General features: G+C 44.2%; 1 protein-coding gene across 1 annotated transcript; it reads left to right on the top strand.

Annotated features, from left to right (window-relative positions):
- Positions 1 to 898: 898 nt before the first annotated feature.
- Positions 899 to 9,402, top strand: FAM183A (family with sequence similarity 183 member A). The gene is made up of 4 exons (XM_023221558.2): positions 899 to 1,073; positions 3,791 to 3,850; positions 5,862 to 5,965; positions 9,217 to 9,402. The coding sequence occupies exons 1-4, from the start codon at positions 911 to 913 to the stop codon at positions 9,322 to 9,324; spliced, it is 435 nt and encodes a 144-aa protein (XP_023077326.2). The 5' UTR covers positions 899 to 910; the 3' UTR covers positions 9,325 to 9,402.
- The last annotated feature ends 5,754 nt before the right edge of the window (positions 9,403 to 15,156 follow it).

The raw sequence follows: 15,156 nt of genomic DNA, 5'->3' as shown, positions 1-15,156 counted from the left end.
TAATTTTGTATTTTTAGTCGAGATGGGGTTTCACCACGTTGGTCAGGCTGGTCTCGAACTCCTGACCTCAGGTGATTCACCTGCCTTGGCCTCCCAAAGTGCTGGGATTACAGGCGTGAGCCACCGTGCCCGGCGATTCTTTTAAAATAAACTACATTATTTAAGGTATCTAGCAGACTCAAATTCATAGAAACAAAAAGTGAAATGATGGGCTGGAGAGAAGGGAAAACGGAAACGTTTAATGACTGTGAAAAAGTTCTGGAGATTGGTTTCACATAGTTTGAATATACTTAATACTACTGTACTGTAATACTTAAAAATGGCTAAGATGGTAAAATTATATTATGTGCATTTTAAACACAAACATTAAAAATAAACAAACTATAAAGTCAGCAAGTTCCTTAATTAGGAAAGGTTTATTCTGTCAATATTATCACATTGGTAATCTTGGCCACACTGGCCAGAACGTTTTCTCAGAGAGGGAACCCCCGGTTTTTTTGTGAGGTTTTGATTCTGGGCATCTGCTTTAAGGTGGGAGAGATTTCTGACTCCTTTCAAAAGCTTTTTAAGGAAATGATTGGCCAAGGTGAGGTCCAATCATCTGTCCCTTACCTCCTGGGTCTGCCCCTTGCCCGGAAGCCCTTTCCTGGCGGTATCCAGGGGACCTTATAGTAACCAGCCCCGGCCTGAGAAGCTGGGACAGGTGAGTGAGGCGCCAGAAAAGGGCGGGGCGCGAAATAAGATCCCGACAGGCGGGCGCAGGGCTGGGCAATGCAGGCAGGGGAATGGACCGGCCTGGTGATACCCGCCCCGACCGTGCAGCACTACCAGAGCGCTGTTGCCTGGAGACCGCGGGACGCCGTTGCCTGGAGACAGCGGGGACGCGCTGCCTGGAAACTGTGGAAGGCCCATGCAAGAGGGCGCGGGGCAGCCCAAGGCCATGGCGGGACACCCAAGAGAGAAGGTGATTCCAGATGAGGTCCATCAGAACCAGATCTTGCGGGAACTGTACCTCAAGGAGCTACGAACCCAGAAACTCTACACGCAGTATCACGTGAATCCCCTCCGCAAGAGTGAGAGGCACTGTGGGGGGGGAAGGGCGACAGCGGGAGGGCTTCGGGGAAGGAGCCCTCCGGGCTGCGGGATGGGAACGCGGGCCAAGTCAAAACGCTTTCCCCAGCACCCGCCCCCTTTCCTAGATTTCAGGAACCATGACTTTGGAGAGGCCACATCATATCAGATGTATTCGCTGTATTAAAGTTCATGCGCAACACGATTAAACCTTTTCGTTGTAGAAGAAAAAAAAGGTTATATAGCTTTTTATGATTTTATTTTTGAAATAATTATATTTTGCAGGCTGTTTGTGTTTAGTTTTTGTTTGTATTTTCGGTTTTTAACAAGTGAAAGGTTTTTCTTCAGGCTTTTTATCTTGTCCTTCGGAAAGTTCCCAGTGTGCCCCCTGATAAAACAGCCCTACTCTCCACTCTTGTCTCGGTGCACCCTCCTTGGGCAGTTTGATCTGTCCTGTCACACCAGTTTCCCCTGAATGCCACTGGGTCTCAAATGGAGCCTCAGATGCACACGCCCAACTACCTCCCAGCTCCCCTCCCTGGACCACCCACAGGCACCTCACACCCAGCAGGAGGAAAGCCAGGCTCATCCCCACCTTTCCCACTCTCTGCTGCTCCAGAATACCCTGTCTCTGCAAAAGGATCCCCGGATGATTCACTCTCATGATCAGGATCATTCACTCCCATCATCTAATGATCTCGTGATCATTAGAAGCCTTGGAGTCCTCCTCAAGGTCTCTCTCCCTCCCTCCACACACTTAAAAAAGGCACAAGTCCTGTTTATTAACATTCCTCTCCCCTCACCTACCTGTTCCTGCTTCAGTGAAAGACACTATCATGCATATAGATTCCTCTCTGCCTCTGCTCTCCTCTATATATCATGCATATAGATTCCTCTCTGCCTCTGCCTCTGCTCAGGTACTTTCATGCTCTAAGTAGTACCTCAAACAGCCTCTGCCTGCATCCTCATTCCTGAAGCCTCTGCAGGGCCCTAGTCCTTACCGCCTGGATTGGTCTGATGGGCTCCCAATTCCTTATTCTCTATCCCTCCAAGCTGGCCCCTCCGACCAAACGCCTACACCCTTGCTAGCTTAGTGCTATGCTAGGAGGACAATTAGATCACATCAATCCCACCTAAAATCCTTCTCATAGCTTCTGAGGTAAAGTTTAAATCAATCCGGACATAAGGCGCGTTGGAACTGGCTCTGGTTCCTGCCAGCGTCATCCCATACTCCTCTCCCCGACTTTACCCTGCTCCTTTAAGAAATACTTTGGTGGCTACTCTGCACCAGCCGTTGCTGATGAATCCCACACACACTCCTTTCCCCCTGCTGTTTCTAAATAAATAGATTTCCTAAATGCATCATGTCATTTCCCACTTTACCTGCATAAACATTGTTGCTTCTTCCTGAATGTCTTTCCCAACTCTGTGCCTAATAAGTAAAGTACACTTTGTTGCCCGGCTCTATAGAGAAAATGTACTGTCTTCACTTTCCTTCTAACTAACTTGCTTTTCTTCTGGAGCCCCCAACCACTAGTTTCAGGAAAGCAAATTAGCGTCGAAAGCCGTTCAAACTGGGTCCATTCCAACAATGGAAATAATCTCTTCAGGCAACCTTCATGCTTTCTAGGGAAAATGCTGTCTCCCAGCTCATGTCCCTTGAGCATGTGAGCCATTGGAATAAAGTGAGAAAATATTACAACTTGTATTGATTACTTTTATTTATAAAAATAGAAATTTTCTTTGCTAATATACTGATAATAGTACATAAAAACTACAGAATTATACATATTGTAAGGGCGCATGCTCTAAAGTCCTTTTACTGATAGGAGTTTGAGACAAGCAGCTTGGAGACCACTGGTTTCTACAGGTGTCTGCTCATTTCCCACTATTCTCCATCTGGCTCACTCCACTGGAGCCACTCTGGCTTTCTTGACGTTTCTCAAACTCCCCAGGCTCACGCTCATATGCTTCCCACACACACAGCACATTCCCTCATTTCATTCAAAGCTCTGCTAATATGTATCTCCCTAGAGATACATCACCCACACCCCAGCCCCAGTGCCAACTCTCCATCCACGTAACCTGCTTTACTGTTCTCCATCACACTCACATTTGCCCAGTTACATATATATATATATGTTTATTGCCTGTCACCACAAATAGAGTAAAAGCTCAGGGGGCACAGGAGCCAGTTCTGTTTTGTTTACAGCCTCTTCTTCAGTGCACAGTAATTATGAGCTGAGTGGATGAATGTGGGTGCTGCTCCTCTGTTACCATGCGCCCTCCTGGGCATAGATCACTGCCTGGCAAACCTCTTTGGCCTTCCCTATAGGCCAGCACTGTCCAAGAGAATTCATCAGTGATGAAAATGTTCTCTGTCTTGGCTGTAGTCAAAACTGTAGCCATTAACCGCATGTGGCTATTGAGCACTTGAAGTGTGACTAACGTGACTAAGGAACTGAACATCGTATTTAATTTTAGTTATTCGAATTCAAGGAGCCACATGTGGCTGATGACCACCATTCTGGGCAGTGCCACTCTAGACTGTCAGGTTCTTGAGGGCCTTATCCAATCGTGTATTATCCTAGCACCCAGGATAATACCTGGCATGTACCAGTGCCAGACGGGTGCCCTGTTTAAGGTGGGTCTTAGAGAGGGCAGGGAATTCACGTTTTAGTCTGAACCTGTGATGCCATTATTTTCTCTTTTTTTCTAGTTCACACAATCACCAGGAAGCCCATGTCTTGGCATGATAACCTGGAGGAACCTGCAGATGGTAAGTCCTGGGGTTTGAAATGCCATTGAGACACAGCCCAGAGAGGCAGGCCGGCTGGAGAGACCTCTCAGGGTAGTGATACCCTGGAGCACGCATCAGAGTCCTCTGCTTTGATCCTGGAAATGGGACTCATGCTAACCAAGCTCAAAAAAGATGGCTACTCAGACAGTCTGTGGCAGATAGAATAAGAAATAATTTTTTAAAAAATTTAGTATAATTTTTAAAAGATGGACATATGCAACTATAACTGTCAAGCCAACTAGTGTTCCTACTGGCTTAACATTGCCTTCATTCATTCATCAGATATGTAAATGTTACAAGCACAAGTTCTGAAGCTGTACTAACTCAGTTCAAATCCTGGTTCTGCTACGCATTAACTGTAATATTGGGCAAGTTTTTCACCTCTCTTAGCCTATTTCTCAGGATTGATGTGAGGATTAGACAAAACAATGCCAGTGTATAGAATAGTAGCTGGTACATGGTCCTCAGGAAATATTAGTCCCATTGTTATTTTCATTATTAGGTAATCTCTATGCTGGGTCTGGGTTGGGGAGATCTCATAGCATAAGGAAGAAGAGAAGTAGACTTGGAAATAAGTAGACAAGTAGAGAGGGACTATGACTGGTGTGAGAACAGCATAGGAAACAGGTGCCTCCATCAGGCAGTGGAGTTCTGGGAAGACCTCTTGGAGGAGGTGACCACAGGGTGAGGTGGAGAAGATTGTGGAAGAACATTCCAAGTTCTATGGAAAATTACAGAAAGAGAAACAAAGCTCCAAGTAGTTTGGCATGGCCACAACATACAGGTGGAGAAAGGGCCCTATTTGGGAGTGAGGGAGGAGAGATATTTGGTGGAAAACCACATCCCTCTTGGAAAGCTTTCCTTCTTCCCCTCTACCTTCTATGAGCAAACTTTGGTGAAGGACAGATGACCGTGGCTGGGATGGGAAGTAGGGGAGCAGAGGATCTCAGATCTTTATGAAGGAGGCAGACAAGTCAATAGACTAATAGAGAGGGCATCATCACAGGCAGTAAGGTGTTATCCGTAGTGTTCTCTCCTGACTAGGGTTAAGGGTGCAAGCTGAGAACCTGTAGCAGTAAGGAATACAACAGGAAATGAGGGTCCTGAAAGTCAGGCAGGAGTTAGCTGCCCTCTCCCTTACATTAAGGATGTGCCAGCCCAGTGTCAGTCCCTTGAATCACCTTCCTTCATTTCATTCCCAGCCATCTAGCTGAGATAGACATTTTCCTCCCATTTCACAGATGAGTGAAGTGTGGCCCAGAGAAGTGATGCCACCCAACAAGCTGGTACTAGCACTGATTCCAAAGCCCACGTTCATTCCATTGTCCGCCTGCCTGTCTCTGGTGGAGACTTGATAGGGCAGAAGAACTATGGAGCTGCAAATCCATCTGGTGTCGGCAGCCATACTTATTTCAATACACAAAGATTTGACCTCACTTCTTACAAGCTTGCTCCTCACTCTCTGCTGTGCTACACTGGCCAAACTCGCTCATGCCTCGGGGCCTTTGCTCTTGCTGCCTGCGGTGTGCTCTTCCTCTGCCTCTTCCAGGGCTGGCTCCTGCTTGTCAACCAGAGAGGCCTTCTCTCGCTGCCCCCTCTACAGCAGCTGCCCTTGCCTGCACATGACCCTTCACCTATTCCTTTCTTCACAGCACATATCCCCGTCTGCCACCATCACGTCATTTTGTAAACCTGCATACTGTGTCCTCTGCCCCGTCTAGACCATGAGCTCTAGGAAAGCAGGGACCATGCTGTCACTCAGCACTCTATGCCCAGCACCCAGAACCATACCTGGCATAGAGTCTGAGCTCACCACCATCTTTGTTGAAAAATGAGTGGAGAGACCAGACACCCTGGTCTCGAGGCTGAGGCCAACCTCCAAGGCCCAGATGCTCTACCTGAAAGGAACAATGTGGACGCAGGAAAGGGCACAGGACCAACCTCTGGTCCCAAAGCCTGACTCCTTCATAACTCATACCTCATCTCCCAGCCAGGTTTCTGAATCTCATTCACCACACTGCCCAGGGACCAAGGAAGAAGTACCCAGAGACACAGACTGAAAACCAGGAAGTTGGATGGGACTTAGAGCCCTTGGTAAGCGTGGCTCCTTCCTCAGGCAACATGAGGAAACACAGCGGCAATGTAGGTGGTGACTGTAGAACAGAGCAGGGGGCCAGATATGCCTGGGCTTGAACCTGGCTACCTCTTACCAGCTGGGTAAGTTACTAAGCTTTCTTATGACTCAGTTTAATTGTTGTAAAATGGAGCTAATACAGCTAATACCTATCTCAAAATCTTGTTATGAGGATGAAACTAGGTGATATTTGTGCAGTACCTGGAACAGGGTCTGGTACATGATAAACACAGTGTCTTTAAATAAAGGTACTGACGACAGACACCTGAGTCAACTCCATCAGCTATCAGCAAGGTGGTCTTGGGTGTGCCACTCAATATCTCTGAGTTCTGCTTCCTTATCCATAAAAAATGAATATGTGACTAGGCGTAGTGGCTCATGCCTGTAATCCCAGCACTTTGGGAAGCCAAGGCAGGTGGATCACCTGAGGTTAGGAGTTCGAGACCAGCCTGGCCAACATGGCAAAACCCCATCTTTACTAAAAATACAAAAATTGGCTGGGCGTGGTGTCTCATGCTTGTAGTCTCATCTACTGGGGAGGCTGAAGCAGGCGAATCACTTGAACCCAGGAGGTGGAGGTTGCAGTGAGCCAAGATCATGCCACTGCACTCCAGCCTGGGTGACAGAGTAAGACTCTTTCTAAAAAAAAAATATTAATTTTAAAAATATATAAATAAATAACATTTTTAAAAATTAAAAAATTTCAAAAATTAAAACAAAAATACATAAAAAATGGACATATGAGTAAGGATCCTCTCCTTGTTTGATTGGAAAGGCACAATTAGCCACTTTGGCAACAATCACCCTAAGGAATACAGCGCTTCTGTTTTTAAGGGAGAAATGTGCAATATGGAATAGACAAGTCAAATAAATTTCTGCCACACAAGTCTTTAAATCTGCTTATGTTTTGGATCATGCAGAAAATTTTCATTTTTAAGTCATCAAATATACAACCAATTTTCATTATGGTTTCTGGGTTTTGTGCCTTGCTTAGTAAAACCTTCAACACCTACATTATCAAGCAACTATTCTGTATTTTTCCCTAACTTTTTTTTATTCTTCTTCTCTCTCTTTTTTTTTGTGTATATATATATACACACACACAAAAAAAATGTACATATATATGTATATATACACATGTATGTATGCATATATACACACCTACAAGGAGGGACTTGGTACAAAAGGAGAGGTATGGTTAGAGAGCTGGAGAAGATAAACACTCAAAGAGGAAGAGGAGGTGGGGAGATCTAACATCATGAATAAGAGAAAAGTGTTAAAATATGTATTCAATGACAGTTATTGAATATAAATATGAATAATAGGCCAATATTCAATGACTGTTAAAAACCAGAAGGAATGGTACTGGAAGTGCTAGTGGAAAAAAATAAATTTTAAATTTAAAAACCAGAAAGAAGACTTTTCAAGTGGGGAAACTACTGTGAAAGGCGTAGGCACCACTATGGGGTTATGCAGTGAGGGAGGGAGAGAGACTGGCCTCAACTCTGATTATAGCATGGGCAAGTGTAGCCAAGGAACAAGGTGGGGGTCAGTGATGGAAAAATACTAGGAGGAAACATCAGGGGTAGGGGTAGATTCTGGCTAACTTCCACCTAACAGGGTGCTTGCTGAAGGCAGGCTAGCAGGATCAGACATCCCCTGGAGAGTGGTGGAGGATGAGGAACCCAATCAGATATCAAGGGTGATCAGATATGAAAGGTTGGGGGGTTCTGGCTAAATCACCTTAGCAGGATTTTTGCTAGAATTGGACAATGCAGAGGAAATGGAAATCCCAACATCAGACCTGGTTGAAAAGTAGTTCAGGGAGCCTGAATAGAGTTTGCTCAAGGAAAAAATCTTTGCTAGGGAGAAGAAAGGTTGTGAAGGAAGGAGTGTTGGCATGAAGACAGAAATCAGCCAAGATAGATCATGAAGCAACTTAGAAAAATAGTACAATGCACAAGTAAATTAATTCACCATTCTTCATTTTGTTAAAGAGTAAAGACAGGCCAGGCGCGGTGGCTCACACCTGTAATCCCAGCACTTTGGGAGGTCGAGGCGGGTGGATCACAAGGTCAGGAGATCAAGACCATCCTGGCTAATACGGTGAAACCCTGTCTCTACTAAAAATACAAAAAATTAGCCAGGTGCAGTGGCGGGCGCCTGTAGTCCCAGCTACTGGGGAGGCTGAGGCAGGAGAATGACGTGAACCCGGGAGGCGGAGCTTGCAGTGAGCAGAGATAGCGCCACTGCAGTCCTGCCTGGGATAAAGAGCAAGGCTCTGTCTCAAAAAAAAAAAAAAAAAAAAAGTAAAGACCTGGCTCACACAAGTACAAAGTGTGCCTGTGGAGATGTTGCATCTTTGACCCTCCAGGACATCTCATGCAGGCTTACGATGGCAGGAAGGACAAGTGTGGCCTGCCCTGCTCAGACCTTCGTAGGCTCTGCAGATCACAGATGGCAAGTGTCTCCAGATCAGTGAGCACTCTGGAGCTGCAAAGGGTCTGCAAATATTCCATGCTGTTCATCATTATAAACCTGGGGACAATGCCATCAGAGGCCACTGTTAGCATAGTAAGAAAGTGTACCTTAAAAACCATTAGATGCAGGTGCTGTGCAACCGGAAGAGGTAATTAAGTTGGAGCTTCAGAGTGAAGTAGTTGGGGCTTGATCAGCAGCAACTGGAAGCTCCCTGGCCCCTGGCAGGGCCTCACCTTAGATAGACAAGATCCCTCCAACCTCAGTATTGGGACACTGGCAAAGCCAGACTCAATGACCATCACTCAGCCTCTCATCTCCTGGTAACATTTTCTGGAAATACATTTTTTAAATTATTTGCACGGTGTAACTTCTATATAAGATCGATGTGTCAGAGTGCCGACTATTACTCAGGTTCTATGTGATTCTTTCAACAAATTCATTCTTTCAGCAAATATGCATTGAATACCTAGTGTGCACTGGGTCTTGCTCTAGGTGCTGAGGATACTGTGGCCTCCAAGTCAGGCAGTGGGACAGGGAAGACCACAACTGTGCATAGGTTATTCTCCTTCGATCTCACAACCTTTTTGATGTGCATGTGGTCATCTCCATTCCACAATGCAGCCACAGGTCAGGAGGGTGAAGCCTGATATAAGCCAAGTCCATTGACTCCAAACCCAGGTCCTCCTGCATCCTCACAGACTTCTTCCTGATTCTGCATCCTCCTTTCTAGGTCAACCCAGAACGCCATGACCGCAGGCTGAATCACTTCAGGGTCTGCAGTGACATCACTCTGTACAAGGCTAAAACATGGGGCTTAGGAGATGATCGCCACAAGTAGCATCCCAGCAGAGGAGCCCGTCTGTGGATCTAATGCCCTAAGTGTGCACAGCCCAGAGAAATAAAATATTACTTTAAAGTCAAGTCTCACTTTTCTCATTTCTGGCTGAGTCCACTGGTTGAAATCCTTCTGTGGTAAAGTGAAGTGAGAAATCAGATAAAAATGGTGGGCTAATTGCACACAATCATCTGCTCTGCCCTCCTAATACTAATAAAGGATCACAAAGGGATACAAAACCCACCACTGAGGGAATGGAAGGAAAATGTTACCAATAGAAAAAAACTGGAAGAGTGTTCAGGAGACAGAAAGCTGATGGAGGAGATGGCAGGAATCACAAAATGCAAGCTGATGGAATGCCTCTGAGCACAGGGTTTCCAGAACTCTAGACAGAGGTTCAGGACTCTGAGGCAGAGTGGGGTGTGAACTGAAATTGGATGTGGGTAGGGGTAATCCCACCCCCACACACACCAGGAGCCAGGTTTATAACATCTCCCCCGCGCTGGAGGCTGGGAGGTTATTCTTGGGGGAAGAGGAGAAGCCCAGGGCTCAGGGATACTAAAACACAAGGCATAAGTCAGCCATGGAGCTGAAAACAATCTGTGAAAATCTACAAAAAGAAGGCTGAACCCCTAGCCCAGGTGCCCACCCACACACATACTACATTTTTACCCTAGGTTTGAAGATGGAGTGTTCTCCTCTGGAAAAATAATGAAACTTCTCTAGAGACCCCACATAGTACCATTTGAGAGACCTTTAAGGAAAGAAGCAGGGAAGTCAGTTTCCTTTCCCCCTTCCTGCTACAAACCGTTCCTCCTGGACCTCATCCTGTTGAGCTACCACCTGCTTCAGAGTTGCAGCCACCTCAGCTTCTGCTCAGCCTCTGCAGCCAGTGTGCCACCTCTGCAGGGTCATGTGGGCCACAGATCTCTCCAGGGTGACCAAATGACTGGGTGGGGCTGTGTTAGCAGAAATCCCCAACTGCTGCACGTCCCTGAGGAAAGTGTGGAGGGCCCAAGGCATCCAATACCATCTCTTCCTCAAGAAGCCTTAGCTTCTTAAAGAGGATGCCAAGGAGAGGAGGGGGCAGAAGGAAGTCCAAGGAATCTTTACAGAAGGGCCAGCAGGTAAGGAAAGTAATCTAGGAACTGATCATAAAGATGTCATTGAGCCAGGCACTGAAGTTCAAAAAAAAAAAAAAAAAAAGAGGGGGGGTGGAAATGAAATCAAAGAGGCAACTCACGAGATGATGGAGCAGGCAAATGAAAAGAAGTGTGCTGCCACTGAAGCCTCAAATGATGAGTTCCAGAAAGTTAGACTTGTTCCTAGCTGCCATCAAGCTAGATAGATCCTTTGTTGGCCATTCTGTACGCTAAGGGAATTGTCTTTGTAAAACCGCAGAAGCCAATGTTGCCATCCTAAGTTGCTATTTAAACCATAGAAAACCAGAACATGAGCATTTTGGCATTTTTTTAAAAGTAGGAAGTATAAAAACTTAGAGAAAATAAAATTAATATCTAAATTTTAATATATAGTCATCACTTTGGCTTTTTCTTTGGCCTAAGCGGATAAAGAAGAAACTGGTAAAGATCTCTTATTCCTGAGTGAGGGGGAATGCATCTAATGACAAGAAATCATTGCTCATTATTTAAAAAGAGTTACGTATGTTTTGTCTTAGGATCTTGATTTTTGTTTTAATTCTTTGTTTTGAGAAGAAGGCCATGGACCCTGCAATATGTAATAGGGTTTGGTTAAGGAAGGAAATCCTGAGGGCAAGTCTCAGCAGATTCACCCCATTTTGTATCACAGAAGCCCATATTAAATTCAGAGTACATTGATGGGGAGCAGTGGAATCCTGCACTGTGATTCAAGGTAAGATACTTGTAAATGCTGCATATAATCTTGGTTCTGTTTTTTAAAATGCAAATGAAATACTGTGCATTGTTTTTATATTAGAGTAGAACAGGTTCATTTTCCTTTACACGTCTGTTTGAAATTGCTTTTCCATGAGCACATGCATAATTCTTATGTATCCACTCTGCTTGTTTTCAGTGTTCTTTTAAAATTTTTGTTGGGCTAAAAAGAGCCTTTTCTTTGGTATCATCATAGCTACCATCATCTATAGCAAAACTGCATATCTGATACTGGAAGTAGTTCAACCAGCAATGTAGTAGGTAATATACAGGATAATGATCAGATATAATTTCTGATTGGCCAGAAGAGTTAGTTTACATGTATGCAGTTGAGGTCCAATGACTTCCAATTAAAGATCTTAGGCCTGGAGCGGTGGCTTACACCTGTAATCCCAGAACTTTGGGAGGCTGAGGTGGGCAGATCACCTGAGGTCAGGAGTTCGAGACCAGCCTGGCCACCATGGTGAAACCCCATCTCTACTAAAACTACAAAAATTAGCCTGGCTTGGTGGTGGGTGCCTGTAATCCCAGCTACTTGGGAGGCTGAGGCAGGAGAATCATTTGAACCCAGAAGGCGGAGGTCGCAGTGAGCCAAGATCATGCCATTGCACTCCAGCCTGGGTGACAGAGCGAAACTCTGTCTCAAAAAATAAAAAACAAACAAACAAACAAACAAAAATCTTATACCAAAAGATTCTGGAACATTATTTGACATCTAGTCTTCAATGTGAAAAAGGTACCTCTTATAATGACACTTGAATTCATCTTCATGAATATTTAAATTTTCAGAACAGCATAAAAAGTGGATTCATTGATATGCAGAAAGGTGAGTCTAGTTTTATGATCCAGTGTAAATTACAAAATAGACTAAATGTCTGAATGTTTTCATCACAAGGCTGTGCTCTGAAAGCAATCAATATGCTTCTGTAGCTCTGCTCCTGCAAAGAGAGCAACCACATTTTCTGCTTTCATCTCCTTCCCAACTCTGCCCAAAAAACAGAAAGCTGTTACTTTGTATACTCATCTAAAAAAGCATATATAGTCAGTCTGCACTTTGTACAACAGTGCAGGACTACAAAAATGTCCTGCTTGCTGAAACTTTGCAAAGCGATCTTAATCATCATTGGGGGAAAATTACAATTGTTCTGTGACCTTTAAAGAAAAATTGTCCAAAAGTCCTTTTAAAAAGTATGAATCTGGCTGGGTGCAGTGGCTCATGCCTGCAATCCTAGCACTTTGAGAGACCAAGGCGGGCAGATCACAAGGTCAGGAAATCGAGACCATCTTGGCTAACATGGTGAAACCCTGTCTCTACTAAAAATACAAAAATTAGCCAGGCGTGGTGGCGGGCGCCTGTAGTCCCAGCTACTCGGGAGGCTGAGGCAGGAGAATGGCGAGAACCCAGGAGGCGGAGCTTGCAGTGAGCCGAGATCGTACCACTGCACTCCAGCCTGGGCGACAGACTGAGACTCTGTCTCAAAAAAAAAAAAAGAAAAAGAAAAAGAAAAAGTATGAATCTTTAAGCCTTAGAAACGAAAACTAAACAATGAAAAAAAATTGTGTGAAAGTATTAAAAACTCTGTTCAATGCGTAACAAAATTAAAATAGTAATATTTAGTAGATAAACTTTAAAACAGTAGAAACATTGAGAATCAAGTGTTTTATTTCTGTATGAAAAACCATGTTTGTCTTCTTTTTTCCCTTCTATAACTTACAATATAGAACAAGCATCTTTTCCGTGCCTTGGCAAATTGTCTTTACTCCTTTCTAAGTTTGGATTTAGTTCCAACATTTTATCACTTGATCTTCCAATGTCATTACATATCTCCAAGAGTCGCTTTAATGTGAAGTTTTTCACTAGTGTCACTCCCTGGAGACATTTACTTCCAGTCTCACCATTAAAAAGAAAAAAAAATTTTTTTTTTTTTAGTTTTTTGAGACAGGTTCTCACTCTATCACCCAGACTGGAGTGCAGTGGCACAAACATGGCTCACTGCAGCCTCAAACTCCCAAGCACAAGATGTTCTCCCACCTCAGCCTCCTCAGTAGCTGGGACAAGTGCATACCACCAATGCCTGGCCAAAAAAAAAAAATTTTTTTTTGAGATGGAGTCTCAGTCTGTCACCCAGGCTGAAGTGCAGTGGTGCCATCTCAGCTCACTGCAAGCTCCACCTCCCGGGTTCACGCCATTCTCCTGCCTCAGCCTCCTGAATAGCTGGGACTACAGGTACCCGCCACCACGCCCAGCGAATTTTTTGTATTTTTAGTAGAGACAGGGTTTCACTGTGTTAGCCTGAATGGTCTCAGTCTCCTGACCTCGTGATCTGCCTGCCTCGGCCTCCCGAAGTGCTGGGATTACAGGCATGAGCCACCATGCCCAGCCAAAAATTTTTTGTAGAGAGGTCTCACTGTGTTGCCCAGGCTGGTCTCAAACTCCTAGGCTCAGATGGCCTCCCAAAGTGCTGGGATTACAGGCATGAGTCACTGTGCCCTATCATTTTTTGTTTCTTTGGTGTACATTAATCCTTGGTGGTCAATTCCCTCTCAACTCTATAAAATGCATGAGTTTATTGCTGAAGATAGAGGCAACACAACTACACACTTTGCTGTGTGTATGTGTGAAATGAATAACAGATGCAGTGGCTGATCTTGGACTTTGAAAGAAGTGATGGTCATTAGTTTTCATGCATCTGTCATTTTTGGAGTGATTTGTGGACTAAAGAGCTAGCGGCGACCATTTCTACTTTATGCAATTACTCAGTTATTACTTCGGTAACTGAAATGTGAACATTGTTGGTGAGAAACTTATTTAATTACATCGTGATAACTGAATTCATGCATATTAGAATCTGTACTGGGGACTCCTAAGTTCCTACTTATTTTTCAATGAATGGAATTGTATTTATTTTAAAGCGATATGAAGGAGGCTAAGTGCAGTGGCTCACACCTGTATTCCCAGCACTCTGTGATGCTGAGGCAGGATTGCCTAAGCCCAGGAGTTTGAGAACAGCCTAGGCAGTAGAGCAAGACCCTGTCCCTACAAAAAATTAAAAAAAAAAAAAAAAAAAAAAAACCTAGCCAGGCATTGTGGCATGCACCTGTAGTCCCAGCTACTTGGGAGGCTGGGGCAGGAGGATTGCTTGAGCCCACGAGTTTGAGGCTACAGTGAGCTATGATCATATCACTGTAATCCAGCATGGGCAACAGAGTAAGACCTTGCTTTTACAAAAGAAAGAGAAGACATAATGCTACCTGCACCTTGAACATCCTTTATTTTGAGGGTTAGAATGGTAGAAGTGATGTAAATGAGTTCTACAAAGGATATTTCTAAAATTAAGGAAAGTGATTCCATATGTAAATCTTTGCTCTATAATAAATAAGAAAGAAAAACATCAAGGAAGTAAAAGCGGGGCCGGGGGTGTGGGCATAGTTTTCGAAGCCTGTAAAAGTATGTTGCATTAGTAACTTACTTTTGGCTTTGGCTTTATCGGTGTGAAATGTTGTTAACCTGTGTTCTCCTTTTGTGAAACACTGTGTTACTTGCATAATTCAGTCTCTAACTGCTTCTGAGCCTGTTACACATTATCCCCATGCAATAATATGGCATGAATTATGAAAGTGGACAGAGTAAATATTTTTGTCTTCTTGATATGTGACCTGTGTGATGTTTTGTTAGTTGAAATTAGTTTATAAAAACTAAATTATCTTTGTTCTACATTACAATCTTAGTATTATATGAATCCAGAAATATCCTTTTCATGTGCCAATAATGCTACAAGAAAATGTGAAAATAGGCTGGGCGCGGTGGCTCACGCCTGTAATCCCAGCACTTTGGGAGGCCGAGGTGGGCGATCATGAGGTCAAGAGATCAAGACCATCCTAGTTAACATGGTGAAACCCCGTCTCTACTAAAAATACAAAA

This window comes from Piliocolobus tephrosceles, chromosome 1 (genome assembly GCF_002776525.5).
Source record: "Piliocolobus tephrosceles isolate RC106 chromosome 1, ASM277652v3, whole genome shotgun sequence".
Classification (NCBI taxonomy): Eukaryota; Metazoa; Chordata; class Mammalia; order Primates; family Cercopithecidae; genus Piliocolobus; species Piliocolobus tephrosceles.
This window is presented reverse-complemented; position numbering and strand designations above follow the sequence as displayed.

Coding starts and splice junctions, on each gene's coding strand:
- FAM183A (XM_023221558.2), top strand. CDS start 911: ATGCAAGAGGGCGCGGGGCAGCCCAAGGCCATGGCGGGACACCCAAGA. Junction 1,074..3,790: donor CGTGAATCCCCTCCGCAAGA/GTGAGAGGCACT, acceptor CTTTTTTTCTAG/TTCACACAATCACCAGGAAG. Junction 3,851..5,861: donor CCTGGAGGAACCTGCAGATG/GTAAGTCCTGGG, acceptor CTCATCTCCCAG/CCAGGTTTCTGAATCTCATT.